The sequence below is a fragment of the Drosophila innubila genome, assembly GCF_004354385.1.
Source record: "Drosophila innubila isolate TH190305 chromosome 3L unlocalized genomic scaffold, UK_Dinn_1.0 0_D_3L, whole genome shotgun sequence".
NCBI lineage: Eukaryota > Metazoa > Arthropoda > Insecta > Diptera > Drosophilidae > Drosophila > Drosophila innubila.
Genome location: NW_022995376.1, coordinates 17,000,845 through 17,024,975, shown reverse-complemented (window position 1 = coordinate 17,024,975; position 24,131 = coordinate 17,000,845). Strand labels below are relative to the sequence as shown.

Sequence of the window (24,131 nt, the reverse complement as noted above, 5' to 3'; positions counted from 1 at the left end):
ACATCGAGCGATATAAGTATTTTTAACCTGTTGAAAATTTTCACCGAGTGAGTCAAATGTGTCACATGCATAAACTCATCACATAATAATGATTATTATTAAGAATTATAAATAAATAAATAGAAGCAAAATACTTGCTCGATATACTATTAAATATAAATATAGATCTAAGGCCAAAAATACTAATTTGGGTATGCCAACATGAACGTAATATCCACAAGTTCATTAACATGTAATAACAACAACATGAACAACAACAAGAAGCAACATTAGAAAAAAACAAATGCGAACTGTTTGAAGGTGAAGTTCATTTAAATTCCGCGTCACTCAAACAAAAAAAAAACAAAAGCCAAACAAATGAAAACAGAGCGTCACGATTGGGTGAAGGTCAGTTTGCCAAAGAAAACGCAGATACATATAGTTTATGGTTGTTTATGATTGTCCCCTTCCTCTCTCCCCTTCACTCATCAAGCATTGTCGTCAGCATATTTAGCGACCTGCTGCCTGGAAATTCGTTTTTGGCTGTTTGTATTTATCTTGGCAGCAGGCAACGTTTGGAGGCGTTTTCTGGGTCGATGACGTTGCTCCAATGCTGACGCTGCAAGTGTGCGGAAATGCGTTCCCAAACACAATTCGGATTAGCTCAGTCTGACTGTTAGCAGATTGGCATGCTGATGGGATGAAATGAAAGAGATTAACCAAAAGAGAAGTGAAATGGAAAACGCGTTGAGCTGACAGCACATGAGATAAAGGCAGGGAAACATTTAGCAATTTAGTAGGGATTACTTTTTTACAGATTTTTTTACTATGAATTTCAATGTTAAAGAAAAAACTGAAAAAGTAACATCACATAAATATTACTTTCCAAAAAAGAAAATGAATTTTTTAATAATCTTTAAGTATTTAAATGTATTTTACATCCTTTTTATTTAAAAGAATTTTATTTTAGTAAAAAAGGATATTTTAAAACATGATGGAAATGTAAGTTAAATATTCAGCAATTCACTTTTTTCATAAATTCCCGAGCCAATTTGTATTTAAATAAATAACCATTAAAACAGCACAGTAAGAAAGTTGATCTAACATTTTTTCTCTCAAACAGCTTCTTATACAGCATGTTTCAGCTAATCAACTTACAAAGGACTCTTCAAGTCTTGGAGTTTCCTTATAAGTTTCTGTTCATTCCCTTATTTCCTGCCTCCTTCCGTTTCTTCTTTGAACATTAATATTTTGCTCAGAATTTGGCTAATTAGCTCTAAGGTAATTAAGCCACAATCAATCAATGCTAAGCAAGAGCTTCTGATGTTAAATTCCAAGTTATCTGCCCACTTTTACTTTTATTCTCAACGAAACTAATTTGCTTTTGGGCATTTAATTGAATTGACTTAAATCTTGGTTTCGACAACTTTCGCAACATTATTTAGCTTGAGGACTAACAATGTAATTAAGCTTCCTCTGAACACCAGCTGTGTATATAAATAAATCAAAACCGAAGAAAACCCAAACAAAACACACACTCACACAAAATGACAACAATTTAGTGGTAGAAATGTTGAACAATGACCGAACAATAAAGCAATCTACGCGTGATACTAGAAACATATGTGACAGCCCCTTGTGGTATCATAATAATTTACAAAAGTCTGACTTGATAGCAGCAGACAGCAGTCAGCAGTTAGCATTCAAAACTAACCGCAAAACTTTTCCTTTTTCCATATCCTTTCACTGGCAAACATCTGTAAAAATCTCATCGCCTGACAGTCATTAGTTATGGCAAATGTTTTGCAGCGACTGCTGCTAACGTTGATCACAATCCCGATGATAATGATAATAATACTGACATCAGACAGGGCCAACCTAAAAAAAAAATGTAAATTCCAAAAGAGTCAAGGTCATACTATGTACCGCAATATCAAGGACACAAATCTGGTCGAGACTGCAGTTTATTGCATACTTTGTGGTCAGTCAGCCTGTCCAAAAAAAAGACCTTGAGTAATTGAAAGATTTAAAACCTCAAAAAGGGTAGAAGTAAAGAAATAACTAACAAAGAGATGATGCAGAAAAAAGATACTTTGCGAATACAAGTCTAAGAATAAATGTGAAACTTATATGAAATATCTTCAACAAGATATCGTTAAATCAATAATACACCTTTTATCATTGCTGGATGGACTTAGTAAGCCGGAAACGAAGATCTTAAGCACAAAATACACTTCAAAGGGTCAACTTAAAATTTTTTCCATTGACCAAGGGACATAAAACGTAAAGGCAAGTCTATAAAGACAGGAGGAGGCCACAAAAACGCAGGCCAAGAAATTATGCAACGGACACAAAAGATGAGAAAAAAAAAACCCGCACAAAGCGAGCAAAAGGAATTCGCAAGGCATAGCATACAAAAGTACGCCTATATAGAGTATATATATAAAATATATAAAGCAAGAATAAATACACGTATTGAAGGTTATGCGGCGCTGATTTCGCTTTAGGCCAACTTTTAGCTGGGCTCGCTTCTGTGAGCATCTTCATCTGTCTGTAGATCTTCGTGTGCTTTACTCGACCCATGAAAGTAAACTCCCGGACAGACAGCAAAAAAAGGTTAATTAAAATTGTCCGTTTGTACATTTTAAGTCTTAAGGCTCTAAGGAATTTAAGTAGCTCAAGGCCAGAGACTTTGCTTTGCCATTTCAGAGAACATTTCGAGTATTTTGAGTATTTCTCGATATAAGTAGAGTATGAAATTTGTAGTCCTTTGTACTTTTGTGGCACATAAGCGCCTTAGACCCAAGCCGAGTAACCCAATCAACTAAACAGAAGTGCCAGAGAGAGAAAGAGAGAGAGAGAGAGGAGAGAAAAATCTGAGCTATGTATGTGTGGCAAATGTAACTGACAATGAGACCGAGCAGAGGAAGTCGACACTGAGTTGCAGGAAATTAAAATTTAACCCAAAATATGCTTAGAAACTGGCCACTTGGCAAGCTTCACATAAAATGAATTACCAAGTGACACAGCAAGGATAGCTAGAGATAGATATAAAGAGGAAATGAGAAAGCGGAAGCGCTTAATTTGCACCCTAGTCTAGGCCCGTTTTCATTTGAATTTTTAATTTCTAGTCTGTGACACTTTTAGCATTAGTTTGACACGTGAAGCAGCATGAGGTGGAGCTTGAATTATACACGACACTGTGTTTACATGAGTGAAAACTTTGCTCAGCATTACATAATAACAACAACAATAGCACACACACTTATACACAAGCACACATACACATTGAAGCTGGCAAACATTGTGCAAATTTTCAACGCAAATTGTTGAAAGCGGCTTCGCATATTTCATGCAGAAAGAGACAGACAGCTGCGGGCTAGCTAAATTATACATGTGTCCATGTGTTAGTGAAGGCCAGCCATAGTGGGAGTTTTTTTTTTTTGGTGGTTTTCGTCGCTGCTTGCAAACTTTATGCAAAATACTCGGTAAAAAAACAACTGAACACCACACAATGGCAGCCTCAACGCTAGTAAATAAAATTTTTGCCTTAACATTGCAAGCAAGAAAAACGATAACAACAAACAAGTAGTAAGAATTTGCAAATTATGTTGCACTAACAGATACCCTGTACAGATGTATTTGTATTCTTAAAGAAAATAGTGAAAAATAAAATAAAGCAATAAGTAAAGGATATTTTTAGATATTACAAAATTAAATAAAAGCTAAATTCTAAGAAATGTTAGGCAGAAGCAAACAGGAAGTGCAAACAATTTAGCAAAAGTCTGCTGAATTTCACATATTTTTTGCCTTTATATTACATATATACTAAAGGAATTTTGTATTCTTTGTTCTTTGTTCCTAATGGAGCTGATTTTAATTTAAAGATTAGGCTTTGAATTATTTAAGGAGCGTAGCTAGCAAACAATTTGAATTATGTAGAGTAGAAAATTATGCAGAGTTTTTGAGTGACACGCAGAGTGAGAGAAAACGGGCTTTCGTGCATAGATAAATGGACATTAAATTTGTTCAACATGGCGTTGGTCTCTACTGTTTGCTTGTTGTTTGCGGTCCGCACTTGCTGCAGCCCTGAACCCTTGTTAACTCAGAGCAAAAACAACAAAAAAGTATTGTGTGAACAGTAATTAAAAGGGCAAACAAACTTGAAAGTTCGTCAAAGGTTAAAAATTCTTCTTTTTTTGCATGCAAATATTGGAAGTGTTATTAGAGTTAGGCTCATTATGCTAATTTCACTTGTTCATGCTCTGTTATGTTACGCTTAATGTTGACTTAACACTTACATAGAAGAATACTTAATCTGTTATGTAAACTCTGAATATTTTTTTAACAGCGAGAAATAGTTAGCATTTCTGTTATGTTACTCTCACTGTTAACTACAACTTTTAACAGTCAGAATATTCATTGTTTTACTTTGTTCTGAGAAAACTATTTAGCTAACATTTCACATTTATCTACTCTTTCTTCTCACATCTGTTAAATTAACAATTAAGCAACTGTAGTTGTAGTCATTGAAATCAATATACAAATGATTCCCAATCAGTGTGCCATCTAAATTTGAGATTCAACTGCACAAAATCAACACAAAGACATAAAAACTAATTAGTTAACATATTTGCTTAATGTCAGAATCAGCAATGTTCAGCAGTTACTATGTAGATACTTCTTGCTATTTATTTGAAGGCTTATTTGGCATGTGGTTTTAGCTGGTATGCCAGAGGACATTCGACAACAGTTGCTGTTGTAAACTGTAAAATGTAAGTTGATGCTTCAATTTCGTAGAAGCGGAAACCGCAAAATGCTAAACGCAATGAAATGAAACGTCACAGCAAACAATGCGAACAAAATGGTGGTACACACACGAACACGCACACACACACACATGCAGGGTATGATAAATACAAATACAAGTGAGCAAACCAATGAGACAGAGGCAAACTGTGGGTTGACTGCCTGGGCGGAAGGCGGTTGCTGTGGGCGTGGACTGATGAGCTGCTGTTGTTGCTGCTGCTCCTGCTGGCATGTCCTTCAACAAAGTTGACCTTGCACTTGCCACTTGCTGCAGTTGCCGTTGCCGTTGCCGCCGGATGTTGATTTTCATGGCTGCCGTTTTGGGTTTTCCTGCGCTGTGTGCAAGGACGCAGCAAACTGATAAACTCACACAGTTGCACAGCAGCAACTGCACTTGCAACTGCAACTGCAACTGCAACTGCAACACACATGACTGCGTCCACGTGCCGCATAAAAAATGCATTGAAATGTGCGTAAAGTTTTGCCGCCAGGCTCAAGGATTATTCCTGCCATCCAGTTTCTCCCCTTGTCCTCCCTTGCATGCTGTTTAATTACACATTTTGTGCAATGCAAATTTTTTATCACATTTTTTCATTTTTTCTTTGGTTTTGGCTCTGCGCCAAAGCACACACATACACACACACACATGTACAATACATGAATTGTTATGTAAAACTATCAAAAATGGCAATTTAAATGCCACCCAAAAAAATTTACTATGCAAAAAAAATAGCAGCAAGATACTGTTTTGATTGCAGCCTCTCCTCTTTCTCTGTCTCTTCCACTTCCTTCCTTGCTCTCTCTGTGTGTGCGCCTGAGTAATTCAATTTAAATTGTTTTCCAAAATGTTGGCGTGCCATGAGCTTTACTGATTGTTGTAACAACATAGTAAAAAAAAGCTCTAGTCAAGTGTGCTAAGCGGCAAGATACCCTGTAGAAACCCTTTTTTTTATTTGCTCAACTGATTAACAAAAATTTTACTATAATGAGGAATTCAAATTTAAAAACAAACATGATTAGCTAATTATATTTAATATCAACCTCATAGTCTCTGAAGTACAAATACGATATAGATTTGAAATTCAATTCTGCTTGTTACATACTTTTTCACCTGTTTATTATACCCTTTTAAACCAGTTCTAAAAGACAAGCAACATCTGTCAAAATGAAATATCCTAGAAAATGTAGCTGCTTGAATTGCAGCTAAAAATCTCAGAAGCAGAGTTCGAAACAATGTTGCACAGGTTATAAACTGGTAGTATAAATAAGCGCTGGAAAAATCTCAGCTACAGAAATTGCAAAGTACATTTCGTTTTGTCATGTCGTTTTACGAAGTGCCAAAGCAGAGAACGCAAACAAAGAGAAACTTGAGTAAGAAACTGTCGAAACAAGGAGTGTAAGTAGCAAGTAAATATATTTTAGCGGATAATTGATTATACTAGAGCCACAGAGGACTCTTATTGATAGTTTATGCCAAGCCAAACGCCATATCCAACTTTGGACACATTTTGATTAATGCAAAGGCAAACAAATTGTTTGTTATATGTAACAGAGAGCAATCGATAAAGAAGCAAAGTTTTTTACTTAACTGACATTTTTCTTTGAGAGAAAACTCACCTGTAAATAGAAAAATAAAAGTGTTGAAATTAGTAAAGTTATGTTAACAAAAGTGCAATTTAGTTTCTTATAAGTAGCATTAAGTAAGTGTTTATTCTGATGATATTACGTCTCAGCTTAAGTAATAAAAAGTTTATCAATACAATTATTGTAATTAATACCGACTGCTGCTTATAGCTTAATCTCTAGCCACAGCTTCTTAATACTTGGCATAATCGACAGTCCTAAATTTATGCCCAAGTTGACATTTGGGGGAGGAGACACAGTGGAAGTCTTGACAGGCCTACAGGGGACTCTTCTTCCGATTTGCTTTCTTCTCGCTAAATCATAAAAAGTTTCAACAAGTCACGCATTCAATTAAAAGCATTCATTCTCTACAACCACCTGCCCTTCGTCATCTCTTCCGATTCGGGTTTATTCTCAACAGAAGTCAACTTTATTCTGGTCTGGGTGCGTTAATGTTTGCGGATTATAACGCCAAGGCCTCCGTTATAAAAACTCGCATTTGCATTTAATTATTAAACGCTGCGCTCGGCGACTAAATAAGTGGATGGGTTTATGTGGGAGATTTGTGGCACAGCCGTCATTACAGTTACAGTTATGTAATGCGGCATGCGGCCTGAGGCATGAGGCATGCAGCAGCTTTTAACCAGCCTCAAGAGAGTCTCAAAGTTTTGCCGCAACTTCAATGCCACATTACCGATAGCCTCGAGATGTGCTGTGCATTTCTTTCGCAATACTTTTAAGATTCTCCACCCTTAACTCCTACCTCTTTAAAAATTCTCTGCACATTGCTTGCTTGTTGCAACGTTTAATGCAATATCAGTTTACTTTCTTAACCCATTGCAACTCTTTCAGCATCTTTACTCCTTTGGGTCTTTCACACTCAAAGTGCACTTAAAAGTTAGACCAAACTAAACGCAAACTTTTCAATTAACTCCCAATTAATGTGCTCCGCCGTGTGCTACAACTTTCTACAAGTTGAAGCTATCATCACAAAACCCAAACCCATCAGCGATATTAAAATTTGTTGGCTTTTATGTGCACTTGATTGGAATTTTGCAGCGATGAATGTGACTAGCGGAGAATTCCTAAAGGTGGTTTGAAAGCAATTGCAGTTTGGATTACCTGGTCTCTCCCAAAGGAGAAATTGCATACATTATTAAAGTAAACATTTAAGGATGACCTAGAAAGCAAAATTGCAATACTCTATGCTCTCTCAAGCGAGATCAGTGCATAAGTTCTCTTTGGGCAGTGTGATAATAGTTTAAGGATGCCGTACAAAGAAGAATAAGATATCTAAATGCTCTCTCGAGAGGACGAGAATTCCGAATAACACACAAAGAGAATTTCTATAACAGAACTTAACAACTAAAGTAGCCGATAAAAACGATGATTAAGCATTTTAAATAAAAATAGTTACACATTGAAATTTATAGTTAAATTTCTACATAAAATATTAGAATTTAAACCAAAAACTATTGATGAGAGCAAAAGTTCGCCGAAATAAAAGTTTATGAAAAAAGGCAAAAAATCCAAAATAATATTTAACAGCATAATTTGGTATTCAACTGAAGTTATTCGATTTTATTTCATAAAACTTATTTCTACCTATCACAAGCAAGAAAGAATCTCTATATAATTGCTCTAAACTGCTGAACAAATTTCGTAAATTTCAATTGAAACTTTTGTGAAGAGAAAACTCGACTAGAAAATAAATTACATTACATAATCTCATTTTGGTCCATGCTTGCAGACTACTCGAGTATGTCCAATTCAAATTGTTTGGTAAAGTAATCAGCAAGCTGACTCGATTGTATTGCATAGTTGCAGTTTACCCGCAAATCATACTCTCGCCCATCCCTCATTTCCTATTCCCACCCCTTGTTAGCCGCCCCATTAAGCTTTAGAATTTCGTTTTCTCGAATTTTGCCTGGGGCTAGAAATTTTGCCAAAAATATCGTTGGCAGAGGTGAATGCAAGCAAAATATTTTAATAATGAAATGAATGGCTAATGGACCAACTCTCTGACTGAATGGCCAAACTGACTGAATGACAGACTGAGTTACTGCCGTACTGACAGAATAACTGAGGAGTCTTGACTTGCTTTTGTATAGTTGGGATAGTAGTCGGATTTACGGCTTCAAATTGTTTGTTTTGATTGAATATTTCATAACATTGTGCACCCTTTATGTTCTTGTGCAGTATCTTTGATGTTATACTTGTTGTTTTTGAGTTATGAAAGCCCTGCTGCATTATTAGATTGCCATATCATCGACTGTTGGCAGGCACACAATATTTTCTACATCCGCCCGCCAGCATATCCACATTGAACATTATGCAAATTGAGCAAATAAATAGAAATGTATTGCACAATAAACTAAAATGTTGACGGATATGCAAAGCAGACACAGACCAAGTTTGCGAAGCATTTTTTGGGCAACTGTGAGGTGGGACGTTGACAATTTCGACACCTAGAATTTTCAGTATTTTCCATCGCTCGATATGCATTTTCCGCTCGTGTACATTCAAAATGCATTCGACTATTGAGGCGGCAACTGCAATTGCAGCTTTAAACTTATTTTTATTGACATTGGGAAGCCAGAAGGAAAAGGCAATAGATGCCGATTATCCTGCAGCGACATACACTGTTAAATATTTGCATATTGATGGCAATGACAGGCAGCTATAAGCACTGAGGAAGAACGAGCTTAAGATAGAGTAACAAAGAGAGAAAAATACTGCATAAAGACTTATAATTCCAATAACTACGCAGTGAATGTCAAACATCGATTTCGTGGTTAGACAAGCAACGAGTGGAAAGTTTTGCACACAACTTTACGAGAAAATACAACAACAGCCATTGCACTAAAAACAACAACAACAATAAGAACAACTATAGCAACTGGGCAACAACATTTTCAATTACATTGCGCGCTGCAGAAGCACGGCTTATTTCTAATCCCCTGACCACCAATCTGCCTCGAGCCTTAGCAACAATTTGACGACCTCCACACCCTCATACCCAACACACACACACACATATATATATACTCCCTCTTGTATTGCTTCCACTTCTTTATGTTCTCGCTGCCGCCATAAAACATTCACGCATTTTATGTGGCCCGTCCAAGTTGCCAGCGAACAATTTCAATTGAATTTTCCAACAATTTTCAGGAACCGCAGAAAAAACTTTAGTCAAGAGTCACGTATAAGCCGGAAGTATCGCAACAGGCAACACAATCAGTCGACTAACAGTTTAATATTAAATGCAAAGCAGATAAATAGTGGTTAAAAAAAGCTCTTGCCAATTTCATTTATAACTGAATTTCAAAAATAAATATTGATATTTTTAACAAGAAAGCAAAAAAAATTATTAGAACACGACAGAATAGATAGATTATTTAATGCTCATAATCATTATAGATTAGAAGATTAAAAAAATGCGTTAAAAAATACGTTTTAAGACTCCATAAAAACATGTTAAAATGTTGTATAATGTATAATATTTTACAAAAAACTATTTTTAAAAAATGCAGTCTTTCAAATGCAAACTTTCATTAAAATCGATTAAAGTTAGCACACCTCTGAATTTTAACAGCTCGCTAAAAAGAATAAGCAAATATTTTCAATAAGGAACAATTGTTGAACACAATAAAAAAATATCCATTAGTTCTTTTCAAACTGCACTTCAGGAATTATAGCATATTTTTTGGGGCTGTAAATGTAAAATTCTATAAATCCATTTCCATTTGTATTTCATATAAAATGCAGTCGCAAATGTTATAAGAAATAACTTTCTTTAGCTCTTACTAAAAAAGTATGCCTTGTAAACTTGAACTTTCCATATTTTATAGCAAATTCTTCTTTGCCACTTTATGGACTCTGGGCTTACCTAAACTTCGCTTGACTGTGCCACGTGGCTTGCTGCTATTGATAGTGACGGCAATTGTTGCCGTTGTCTTTGGCTTCAGTTTTGGCGCCGCCAGAGACAATGGCTTCTGGCTGCGGGCCAGCGGCGGTGGCGGTGTCGGTTGCTCCTGCGTGGCGCTGGGCAACGCCGAGGTGGACACCGAGGTGCTGGCTCGTTTGTAGCCCTCCGTGAGGAAAGCGGGCGGTGGTGTAATGGGCGGTGCCGGAATGCACAGCTGTTCATCCACCGGAGAGCTGGCGGCTGTACTAGGAGCCGTAATCGATTCACGCAAACGCAAGCCACCGGGCTTGAGAGTTGCGCTGCCACCGCTGGCACCACTGTGGTTGCTGTGGCTGCTCTCATTGCAATAGAGCTCCAGGTGGTGCTTATCGCACCGACGCCGTCGGCGTATATTTGGCGCAATTGTCTTCATTTTGGCGCCATGTGCTGAGGATGAGTTTCCCAAGGCGGCCGAAGCTGCCGTTCGAGTTGAGGTGGAACTGCCGTCTTTGGAATTGAGACGAATATAGTGTACCCGAAAGATGCGTACAGGTTGTTTCGACTGTTGTTGCAGTTGTTGCTGCTGTTGCTGCTGTTGCTTTTGTTGTTGATGTTGCTGTAGATACTCCTTATAGGTCTGCTTGCGATGTGGCTGCGTCTGCGTCTGCGTTTGAGTTTGCGACTGCGGCTGATGGCTATGACTGCAGGCGGTTTCGTATTGCAGCATTGAGTTGCCTAATCTTGGCCAAGAGTTGTTACCAATATGTTCAAATATCCTTCGCTATTTATATTTATAATTATAGTTTATGTCTTTCACAAAATAGTAACTTTTTATATAATTGTATACGTATATATTTGTATAAGTAGATTTATTTAGTTTGCATTTAAAATGGAAGCTTTCAATTGCTGCGTTTGTAACTTTGTTTGCATTAATTTGTATAATGTGTTGTCTCTGTTACGCCTACTGTTGCTGTCTCTGTTTCTGCGTTGTTTGAACTGTGTGGGTTTTGTTTTTTTTTTTTTGCCTTTTCAAATTAACAAATATTTGCACGTTGATTCGACTCGAGTTCAATTCAATTCAATTGTTTGCGCATTTGATTTGCATTACAATTTTGGCATAAATATTTATTTTGATTTTATTTATCAAATATTATATAATATTATATGTTTTAATTGTTGATTTTTCGCACATTCAGTAACAATTATTTATTTGTTTTAAATATTTATTAAAAATATGTTTGTAATATTTCTTGCAACATTGAATTCGAAGCGATTTTATTTGTTAGATATTTATATATGTTTGTATATAATTTAATTATATTTTTGTATATTTTAGCATAAATATTTGCGGTTTAATTAACTGTTAAAATCAACTCACATCAATGTACTGAAAGCCTCTTTGAGCGCACGTCTTTTGTTGGCTTTTTAAATATGTTAATTTTTAATATTTATATATGTATTGAATATTTCTGCATATTATCGATTAGTTACAATTAAATTTGCATTTTATTTGTTCATTAAAAATACATTAAAATCGTAGTGTTGTTGCTGTTGTATTGTAGATTTCACTTCGAGCAGGAAACAATGTTCATGTTGGTAATTTTTTGTTCTTTTATCTCTTTTTTGTATGTAGTAACTTGTTGTCTTTTTCTTAGAAACTCTTGAGTTTATTCGCCTGTATATGCCTGAAAACGAAGTGTGTCCTTTAATTAACTTGGCCTCCAAGGACTGCCAATAAATTTGAGCCAAATGTATTGGCAACCAATGAATGCAAATTTTCCCCTAAAAACTTTTGCTTTTACTTAACTAAGTAGCTGTCTCTCCCTTTCTCTCTCTCGCTTTCCCTCTCTTTCTCTGTCTGTGGCTGCCACGCCTCATATTGGAATTGCTAATCAAACCGAGGAGCTGCCGCAATGCTCATCATTATGTAAATGTTGATTTTTCATAAAATTAATGACTTGGCACCACATTGAGGCAGGCTTAGAGCTGCGTGACCAATCCCATGATTTCAAGGATCCCCCCACAGCAAAAATGAAGGGAAGAAAGTTTATATTGACGCCACTGACATATTGGCAACAGGCCCCTATTGATAGCATTGAAACGTGCCCGAAATATTCGATTTAATTTTACGATGAACCATAAAAAACGTTAACAAAAAAAAAAGAAAAAAAATAGAAGACGAATATTTGAGCAGTGAAATATAAAAATGGGCGTGCCAAGTCAAATAATTAAGCTTGAGCCGAAACCACAAAATCGAGTGGGAGTATAATGTAATTTTGATGTTTCTCGACTGCCTGCCAAATTGAATAGCATAGGAGTTTTTCCATTATACGAAAAAAAAGTCTGAAAATGTCGCATATGGCATCAATAAATGAGGCGGCATCAAATCTGAAATTGCGTTGCGTATTTCCAATAACTTGTCACTTAAATTGATGCGAAGCGACCCAAAGCAAAAGCAGCTTACAACTGGTCGACTAAAGTTCAATATGAAATTGAGCTAGGTCTTACAATCTGAATACCCTAAAAACAAATTCACTAAAAATAAATGTACTGACAGAAACTAGGTAAAGACAAGAATTAAAATTGAGCTGTGATAATTTGAAATTTTTTTTTTAAATCTTGAAGCTAAATCATACTCATCATGCCTTCACTTCCTCGTTGATTACAGGGTATGTTGGGTAAAAACCTAGCCAACACTTGTCATCCTGCCGCATGACAACGCAATCCACTTGGACAGAGTGCAAGAATTCCATTTGGCAGGCCGAAAGGACGAACAGACGGTAGCTATCAAGTTGCGTTCGTAATAAGCCAATCAATTCAGTGTCAGATGAACTGCTTCATTAATTTCACTCGTCGAGCATACAAAAGCCCTTCCAAAGAACCAGAAACAGAATTATGAAGAGCAGCAGCAACAGAAAGAGAATAAGCAGAAAACTCAGACAAACTGAAGTATCCAATATAAACGACGCATGCCACAAAAGTCACGTAAGGCGAGGGAAAATAGAGTATGGAAAAGGAAAATGGTATGCTGCACAGACCAAAAGCTGAGAAATAAGCCTGCTTAGCAGTTGGCATGTGCCGCACAAGGACACTTCAGGATAGCCTGCCAGCTGGCGGAATCTCCAACTTATTATTTATGTAGCGCAACAGAGAGAAAGAGAAATAAAACGAAGGGAAGGGAAAGTTATTTGGCGCTCTCAGGTGCGTATTTTAAAAGCAAAATAACTAAAGGAAAAGCGCGTTAACATTATATCAAGCGTCTGTGGCGGTAAATAATAATATTCGTATGCCTTTGTTGATAAGATAAGTAGGAAGTAGGAGCAGAAAAAAAGAAAGAAAATGCCAGAGAGCGAGGAAAATCTCCTAATGGCCGCTCGTTAGGTGGCATTAGGAAGTGAAGCAAATTGACCAACGAATGACACAGGATAATCACACTGAAATGCCTCTGAAATATCATCAGATGCTCCAACAGTTATTTGTAGTTCCAATTGGAAGAATGTGTGGGTGTGTGAGTGTGTGTATGTTGAGACCATCTGCCTATATCATTAATTGTAAAAGTTTAGGCTTCATGTCAATTTGCGCCAAGTCGACAGAAAGTTTGTGCTTTATTTGTTTGCTGGCTCATCAAATAGAAATTTGGCTATTTATTTTGGCTCAAGCTGAAAACTAAAACTTGTAATTGAATAGCAATTTCAAATGAGCCGAAGCGATGGTGTGTGCAAGTGTGTGTGTGTGACTTAAGAGTCTTTGCCACAAATTGAAACTATTTCCCACCACAATTTGTTTGCATAATTTTACTTCAATTAACAAAGACTTTGGAGATTTTCCCCGATTTGTTTAATATTCAGTGAGCCGAATAACAAAACTGATTTAAATCAACATAAATACAAGTTGTAATTGATTTAAAAAGTTGTAGAATGTGGAGGAACCCTGGGAATCATTTACTTTAAACAGAATATGTGTAATTCCCACTTGCTAATTAAAGTTTCAGCTTTCATTTTGAATATAACTTTATTATAATTTAATTATATTCAACAAAGTGAAGACACACTCGTATGAATCATATTTTAATGGCATTAATGAAACAATTAAAAGTCAACGCATGTCTCAATAACCTCAGACACAATTAATTGCATTAAGTATACGTACATTAAGTATACGCATATGCAAAATATACAAAAATGTATGTGTAAATTCTGTGATTTCAATAAATTTGTCGCACATTTAAAATGAGAAGAATTGTGACAACGCCTTGACTTTGTGCCTTGATTCTTGATTCTTCCATCTATCTTTGTGTATTTCTCCTGCCAGTCAATGCACTTTTAGATGATGTTCTGTTTACTTAGCATACTTGTATATGTTTATTTGCCGCCGGAGAAGAGCGGAGAGAGAGAAAAAGACACGGCATTTGACAAATATGTAGGAGCACTCATATTTGTACTCGTACACAAAAACAATTTTCGGTTTCATTCACGGCCAATGTTGAATATTATGAATTTATTTTAGACGCGAATGAGTTAAGCGTGTGGGCGTTGATATACTTTTTATTGGTGAAAGATCATAAACATTTCGGCCACACATAAATAGCAAAAGCATAAATACGAGTATAATTTAACCTTTATATGATGTAGTCAAAAATACAGAAACTGAAAGCGAAACACGCGATGTGTTTAACGGCTCGTAAAATAACGTTTTGAATTTTGTTACCGTAAGGAAAATAAATTTGAGAATCGAGCAATTCAATTGGAAAATCAGGCAACAAATCACGGGTGAAACGGGGGGAGGGAAACTTAATCAAAACGAAAAGAACAAAGTGTCAAATTGTCTTTTGTATCACATCACAAATGTTTTGGCTTTAATTAATAAACATTTTTCATCATTTGTTGTTGTAGCTGTTTATGTTGTTGCTGTTTTTATTTAAATGTTATTGTTGCACGCTTTCCCACTAATTGGAATATTCAGTTCTTTCGATTTCTGGCGATTTGCGGCCGACGCGTCTGAGATTTGCCAACAAACTGATGCCAAACGGAAGCCGTTCAAATGTTTTTCATGACACTCTGCCGAGGCAAGCGACGCGGCGGCCACTCGAAATCAACACACAGCCGCAGCCAACCAACAGCGACTGCGACAGCGACGTCAACTGCAACAGCGACTGTGACTGTGACTGTGACTGAGGCAGCAACTGATAAGCACAAGAGAGCTTTTAGCTAAGAGAAACGCATAGCCGACAAACTTGTGCTCTTTGGCAACACTTGACGACGGACAATGGATATTTAAATCTGGCATAAGCTCTATGCTTGTATTTAATGACATTCGACAATGAAGTCATTAGCTAATGCATTGAAATGTAAGTACGTTAATAAAGCTCCTTTTTTAATGAGCCTGGCAATAGCGCTTAAAATAAGGCACAGATAATTACCTTAAACCTTATGAACTAAATTAAGAAAATTAAACAATGCTTATGATAAATATTAATGTTGTCAGTTTTACACAGCCATAGCATTGGATAAACTAAACTTTTTATCAAATTCTTACCTTCAAATTGATTCTAATTACAATTTTGAAAAATTATAATTAAAACATATTTGGCTTCTTAAGAAAAATAAAATTATCTAATTGATATAATTTTCCAATATTATAGCTACGGAAAAACGGGAAACTATTTTACTGTGAAAAATATTGTATTGTAGTTCAAAAATGTTTCTCCTAATGGATTCTAAATAAGGAGTATCAAAAATTGTTTGAAAACTTTAAAAAGAAACCTACAAAATTTCAATCATTTTATATATTTAATCACAATTTTGCCTTCAAATTTTATTGAAATTCAAACTACAGTTATTTTTAATCTTATTTTAATGTTTCTAAGTTTAAATAATGTAAGATTTGTTCCAATAATTTGTTCAAAAGTGTTTGATTTTGATAGTGTCTAACAAAGAGCACTCGCAGCTAATAAAAGCTCTCAGATGCTCTCTTCAACGAGCGCCACGCCTGAGCGAGCTTTTCGACATTTTGAGCGCTCTCCAAGTAGCGCTATCTTGCTCTCACATTTATGATGTGTTGTTGTGTGCGTTTTGTTTATACTAGGCCTGTTTGTTGGCCCGGCTCAACACTCACACAGACTCACACACGCACACCCACTGACACACTCATGAGCTTAAGCAGTGTTGTCCTTTCCCTGTTTATGCATACGGTCTGATTGAAATCATGCAAAGAGCCAACTGGTGGGAGGAGGGAGGAACCTGTGGCTTGAGCAGATTATGTGCGTCAATGCAGCAACGCCATTGCCATGGCCAAATGCGTTTGTATTTGTGTATATTTTTCTCTCTCTGTCTGTGTGTGTGTGTGTGTCGCTTGCCTGTTGCATATTTCGCAATCAAAAGATTTTGTCTTCGTTGGAGGCAAACATTTCGGACCGTTGTGAATTTCAATTAAAAAGAACATGCAGTCGCCACACCCAGAAAACCAACACTGATTAATTATTGCAATTAGCAGCGAAGCAAAATTGAAAGAATACGAAATAAACTTAAATGATATGCTGAAGTGAAAGAACGAAAATACGCAAGGATGAGCCAAGAACAAGTCAGCAAATTACCCAAGTAGCCTTCATTAGTAACGCCCTTTAGTATGCTATGGTTTTTATTTATTTCTCTACTCCCTCTCGCTCTCTCTCTCTATCTCCCTTTCTCTCACTTCTACATGCTCTCTCTGTTTTCCCTACATTCTCCACTTCAATGTCGTCTTACAGGAAAGTAGTGAAACTTTCCCTGAGTTGTTGTGGCAACTACTTCACAGCCATAACTTAAGCCGAACTATGGGAGAAAAAAAGTCCAACATTTTGAAATCAAGTCTATAAAAAATTTATAAAAAATTAACTTTAATCTAAAATATTTAAAAAAAAACTATTTTAAAAAATCTAATTTATAAACTAATAGAAATATTGCACTTTTGTCATAAGTATCGCACTTTTTACCCACAGTGCAATGTCTATAGAAATTCCTCTGCATTCTTTTTGGCTCAGTAGTTGTCACTGCCAATGCCAGCGAGACTTCCTGTGTCCCTGTGAGTCGCCCTTCAATGTCAAAGCGCCGCATTGTCAACACTTCATTTCAGTATTTTTTTTTCCTTTTTTGCCTCGGTGTTGTAAACGTTTTTCATTTGCAATCAGACGCTGTATTATGAGCATCTACTGACAGTGACTGCCAAAGGATGTGCTTCATGGTCGAAGGTCGTTGTAGCGTTGCAGCTAAAAATACTACAGCCCGAAGTTCTTGTTGTTTTTGTTATGTTGAGTCCCTGACAATGATTGTAAATCCCTGAGCGCGCCAAAGGACACCCGCAATGAAGCAACGCACAAGGAACAAACTTTTAGGGCATAAGAATAAACCTATATTTATAACTGTTGTAAGGATAATGAAGGGGATACTTTTTGTGCTTTCATAAAAAACTTTACATGAAATAAATAAAACCCAAAACTGAAGTAACTTTAAGGGATTTAAAAGCAAAATGCATTAATAATGGCAATATTGTAAATAAATATACAATAAATATAGAAATATTATGATGATGGATAAATTATTAAGCTAGATGATATTGGAAACTATCAAATTGGAAAGTCACTAACTATAATTTTTAACTGTACGAAACTCAAAGGTTCTTTGCAGTATATTTGTTTAATCATTTTAATTACTATCTTTCTATTTAATGATATGAGGGAGCTTATGAACTTGACTGTTACAATTTTTACCAGCGATTTTAAGGAAAAAAAATCTAATCAATTTATGCATTAGATTCTGAATAAATTTAAATAGAAAAAAGATTAAAGTGTAAATTGTAAATTGTAAACTTTAAGACTTGTTATATTTCCAATAATTACTTTCTTTCGCAATTTAACGGATACAGTTGGATTGTCATGAAGGAATCAGCGGCAAAGTCAGAGGCTAATCCAAATTATGATAATTCCGCGCATTTTCAATTGTGCAAGTTCATTTGATGTGAGGCAGCAAAGGAAGGAACAAGGGTCGCTTGCAGGACCTTCAGGGTCAAATGAATTTATACGCCACAATAAGAGCAAAAATAATGTGAAATATGCATAAAATACAAATACTACAAGGTACTGTTGCCACATCCAGTTCATGAGGTTACCCAACAGCAACAAGAACAACAATAACTGACTGACTGTATAATATACATGCATATGTATCTGAAAGCAGCTATCCAAAATGCCGGAGAAGAAATGGCGTCCTTCCGTTGTTGTTGTTGTTGTTGTTTTTTATGCCATTGACAAGCCAAAAGCGATGGCAAACAAAGGCAGCGTCGCATAACAACAGATAGACAGCAACAGAACGCAGACAACAACAACAACCGACAACAGCAACAACAACAGCAACAACAACAACAACTAGAGCAAAAGGGATGACCGCGGGCTTCAAATTCCAAGGCAAATGAAAAATAAATACCAGAAAGATACAAAACAACAACGACAACAACAACAACACCGACGGCAGCAATGCAATTGAAAATTTTGCCGCAAAAGCAGCAAAAACAACAAACAAAAGGACAAAATAGCCAAAATAAAGAAAAAACAAAACAAAAACAAAAACAGAAACAGAAACCAAAAAAGAAAAACAACAACAAAACGAGCAACCGCAAAAAAATTGCTTACATAATCACAGGAAAAATGGCGAGGCATAAAAGGGGAAGTGGGTGCAGCCGATAGAGAGAGAGAGGGAGAGCGCGAGTGCAAGAGAGATGGCAAGCAAGAGAGCAGCAGCACGTGTTTGTCTCCCAAGTTGAGTGCTTGTGTATGTGTGTGAGTAGCTTCCGCCTTGAAGCTGAACTTGCTTTTCAATGTTTTTACTTGAACTTGAATTGACGTGCGCTCTTTCTCTCTCTCTCTCTCGCTCTCGCTCCCTCTCTTTCTCACTCTCTCTGGCACGCTTCACTCATTAGATTTGAAGCGCACGTGTTGAGAGCTTTTACACCCCCACAACCGCACACACACACACACATTCACATAAAAGAGAGATACAACAGCTTTCTTTCTCTCACACTCTCTCTTGCTTTTTGACTTTACTCTTAACTTTGCAAGTTTTTGTGGGGCGTCATTAAAAATGCGAGTGACGCAAGTGATAAAATATTAATGCCAAAGAGCGCAACAGCAACAGTATCAACAAAAACAGCAAAGACAACAAAACCAACAAAATGATAACAAAAACAACAATCTTTTTAGCATGTTGATGATAATTCCTAGTCATAACTTTGATGGTTTTTATGGAGCTAACAGGTTGCCCCAAAAAGGCGGCAACACAAAACTAAAAGCAAAGAAAACCTATTGAAATGGACAATGCAAAAACTAGTCAAAAGTTGAAATAATATTTTTAAAATTGTACAACTAGAAGATACCCTAAGAAATTAAATATTTTTTATGCATTTAATATAAGCCTTTTATATTAATTCCTTTGATTTTTTAACTAGTATTCAGAAATGCAAATATAGATCAACTTTCTGATTTATTTGTAATTGTAATTTATTTTTATATTCAAATGGAAACACCCGCTGAGATTACTTGCTACGTTCAAGGGTATAAAAGAGAGTTGTTGCTTAAGACAAAATTCAAAGTAGTTTTTATGCGGGCATCCGTAATATTCATGAGCCAAGTCCAAAAGGTAGCCAATAAAAAGAATTGTGTGTGTGTGTGTGTGTGCAAAAGAGAAGAAAACTGTGAAAGTAAATTGACTAAATTAAATTTTAATAATTAAATGCAGGCAATTCCTTCAGAAAGCAACTGAAACAGCAGCTACAACCAATCTTTCCCACACTGTGTCCATCCCAATTCCCCCCCGATTCCCCTCTCCCTAATGCAAAGAGAGCCCCACGTGCAAATTTGCATTCGAAATTCGGTTAGTAAAACAGCTTGAGGAGCTCACTTGAAACATGTCGTTGCATAAATAAAACCGTTTTAAAACACAATGCTGACAGCGATAATGATGATGACGACAATGTAAAACGATAATGATGTTAAGCAGACACTAAGAGCGAGCGAGAGAGAGAGAGAGAGAGACAGCTGCAGGCCGTCGTCGACTTTGATTGACTACCAGAAACTTGAAAAGCATTTGCATAAGACTCGGGGACTTACACATTGGACAATGGAAAGTAAGTAAAACAACAAATACAAATTTACTTGCAAGGTTCTTTCCACCCACAAAAAGGTGGGTCCATAAGCCCCTATTATTCCCAACAAATCCATATACTTAAATTTATTTATTTAAATGAAGCAAATGCACAAATATTCTGACGAAAAACAAGATTAAAAGAGCTCGTCAGATCTGCAACTTAACGTTAATTTAATTATATGTTTGCCAAACAGAAATCAACAGATTTTTGAAAGCAGCTGTAGCCAAGGACAAAAGTAAGTAGATTCGCATTAATGTGACCATGGAGGCCACCAATGAAAAGTGACTGTAGGCAGCCAAATGTGACGCGAAGAATAAGAGAAAACCAAAATTGTGGTCAGAATGTGACTTTTGGGAGCCATTAAATTACTGTGTGGAAAAGCAAAAAATAAAAAAGAAATAAAGTGACCAAGGAGGCGAGTAGGAATTCACATGGTGACAACGGAAGCAAGCAATGGAAAATTATCAATGGTACTAATATAATAAAAAAAAAGAACGTTTAAAAAAAAACATGCAATTTTCATAAAAAATTTGTTCGAAAAAACTAAGCTTGAGACAAATTGACATCTTTAATATAATTTAAGTGACCATGGATTATATATAATTATAAAATGTAAACAAAATGTTGAACTTGTGCAGAGTAAATATGTTTTATCACGAATTATCGCAATTTTCCCTTAAATTTCCATAGTCAAGATAAATAGAACATGTTCCTTAGCCGTTAAAAAAACAGAGAAAAGTCTATAAATTATATATTCAGTTGCATGAACAGTTAGTCGATGCCAAAAACATGCCATAAACAAATTAGCCAAGCATACAGTCTGGTTTGGAGCTGTCTTCTCTTTAGAAAACCTCCCCTCTGCCGGCCAAAAACCCCTATTCGGTTCCAACTCTGCGAGTAATTCATTTTTATGAGCTGATGCTGTCTGCCACAACTGCGGCTTGTAGTTCCTGTTCTGGCCACGTTGTGGGGCACGTGGATATTGGACTTTGGACTGTAGCTTTGGATTTGGATATGGCCTTAGATTTGGTTTTGGTTTTCGACTCTGGTTGCGGTTTTTGGCAGAGCTAACGAAAACAAATGATTATCATTTGCAGTTGTACAACACAAATGACCAAAAAAAAAATCAAGGCAAAACAAAGTCTGTGAAAATCTGTGGAGTATACCTCATAAACAGACTACCTGCCAAAAATGGGTGTTGTCAAATCTTATAGACATGCTATATAAATACAATTGACAAGTTATAAATCATCAGTTACTGCAGGCAATTGTTATTTTGGCATTCTGTCATTTGGCCAAGGCCAAACAAATAATTAACTTGGCCAAAATGGCTGCCAATGTCGCAGCAGCTGTAACTGAAATTGAAATTCTCAAAGGCACAAGAACAACAAAAAAAAGTCAGCGATAAATCAAGCAAATTGCCAAAGAGAAAGAGAAAGAGGAAGCGAGAGAAAATGAGGCAGATGATGAGACAGGACAAAGGACAAATTGTTGCACAAAAATGCGTTGTAATTGCCGAAATCAAATGTCCGTAATTTAGGTTGACAGGCAACGACAAGAGCAGCTTCAACAGGGGCAAAAAAAAAAAAGGACACTACAATTTTATTTATGCAAATCGCATGTAACTGTATGTGGGATGTGGATACGTACGAGTATTTGGCCAAGCGAACGCTTTGCTTATGGCCACAGAGGAACTTGCTATTGGAGGCCAAAAATGCCATATTAGAATTATGCAAATGATGCCCAGAGAGCGAGGGAGGGAGAGGGAGCACAACTGATAGAGCGTTGCAGACATGTGTGTGTGTGTGTCTGTGTGTGGATGGCATGAACGCATCCTGTGCACGTGTCTTGGTGTCCTGGTGTGTTGCTGCCTCTCATGTGTGTTGCGTTGCGTGGCGTTGCTTTATCCTTGAGTCTGTCAGGATCACAATATTGTGCGCTCTACGAATTAGCAAGCAGCCCCCTAGCTGCCTTTTTAAACATGGCCAACACACTCACAAGTCTGCTTATGGCCATGGCTCAGAGTCTGCTCAATATACGTTCAGTTTGCCGACAATAATGTTACTGCCGCCGGAATGACTTTGATTAAAGTCACCAAAAATGCTGTTGGCCCAACTATGTTATATATAGAATGTGGATGTGTTGCAAGTGTGTGTGGGGCAAGGTGGAGGACATATATACTTTTAAATATTAAAGCCACATATCCTTGTCTCGGCACAACTGAGAATGTGCCTATACTTAAACGGCATACAACATAAATAACGGAAAATACGAGGGCTGTTTATTAACTAGCTAAAACTAACAATTATCGAAAATGATATTAAATATTAACATTGAAATATATATGCTATTAGTTTCAAATTAAATAAAACTAATTTTATTCCTTATTAACATACTTTAGTTTCTAATTTAACTTTTAATTTTATCTATCTTTTGTGACGAAAAAATTAACAAATTTAAAATATTAAATGAAATCTATTGCCAATATTAATAGTTTTAATAAATGTTCATATATTTTTTGAAACGCATAAATTCAAGTTGCAATCCCTCAAACATACCTCGGATTTTCACTTAAGACTTGACGCTAAATCAAGGAAAAGAAATCACTTAGAACCATGACTGCGCGGTCTGATACGTTGGAGGTTTTAAAATTAATTGAGACGTTAGCATTGTTCAAATCGTTGAAGCTAAGCTGAGTGTTTATAGCTAAAGGGGGTGGAGTAAGGGCATTTTCTGTTGGCCATTAAAAAGAGAGTTGCTGACATTGCAATTCTGTGGCACAATGATTTGCACTGATGGGGGGTCACATTAAGCGTGATATATGCGAATATATTTGTGTACGACAAGCTAAATAGACTCAATATCAATCAGCAAGCTCTTAACATTAAATTGATTATAAATATAGAAAGATTTCAAATAAAAACACATTTTTCATGTGATTTTAAGCTTGAAAGCTTTACAAGAGCTTTGCAAGCTTTTACTTGTTGTATACACCACCCAGTGATAAAAGCTTACATGTATTAAGCTTTCTTCTGTTAATTAACAGCGCGTCAACAGCTGCTGTGCAGCATTTAAATGTTAAATACGTTAACTTACCCACACACTGACAACTTTGTATGCAGTACAGTAAAAGTCATGAGAAAACTCACCTGCAAATAAAAAATGTAGAAGAGTATTAAATATTGATAATGTTGTGGTAGACAAAAGTTATAATCAATAGAAAGTTTATAACTAGGTTAGATCTTTTGTCATAATTTTAAAATAATATCATATTTGTAAAAAAATTGTTGATATCTATTTATAAAGAACCTAAGAAGTAATTTTGTTTATAAAAATATATTAAGAAACTTTCTGTTTATTAAATTAATTCTGTTTACAATGTGCCATTTGTGTGCCATTTTAAACATGTAATTTTCCTATTGACATTTGCAATTGCAACTGTAATTTCTCGAATCCCTCATAGACCAGGGCAATAAAATGCATGTTCCTGGGAAAGCAACAGCTCATTGAAATTAACAATTCATGAGTTAGAAGCCACCTGCGAATGCAAGGACCTATCGATTTTGTATGCTTGAAACTGACACACATTTCTATCATTTCTATATTATGCAAGTGGGAGGAGGTTGTCAAGTGACCTTTG

The 24,131-nt window shown here is 36.1% G+C and overlaps 1 protein-coding gene and 1 long non-coding RNA gene across 13 annotated transcripts in view; both read right to left on the bottom strand.

Annotated features, from left to right (window-relative positions):
- LOC117787242 (phosphatase and actin regulator 4) overlaps positions 1 to 24,131 on the bottom strand; it is a 103,930-nt gene that overhangs the window by 18,921 nt on the left and 60,878 nt on the right. Inside the window, exon 1 of one of the 12 annotated variants that reach the window (XM_034625721.1) lies at positions 10,301 to 11,121. The exons of 10 other annotated variants lie outside the window; for them this stretch is intronic. In XM_034625721.1, coding sequence (XP_034481612.1) covers positions 10,301 to 11,045 — 745 coding nt within the window. In that variant the 5' untranslated portion in view covers positions 11,046 to 11,121. Of the gene's footprint in view, positions 1 to 10,300; positions 11,122 to 24,131 lie in introns of those variants that run through there. One more of the 12 variants, XM_034625722.1, reaches the window with a different exon arrangement.
- LOC117787247 lies at positions 11,936 to 15,036 on the bottom strand. The gene is made up of 2 exons (XR_004617675.1): positions 14,935 to 15,036; positions 11,936 to 12,003 (listed from the first exon to the last, which is right to left on the bottom strand). It is a non-coding gene; the product is annotated as an uncharacterized LOC117787247 (long non-coding RNA).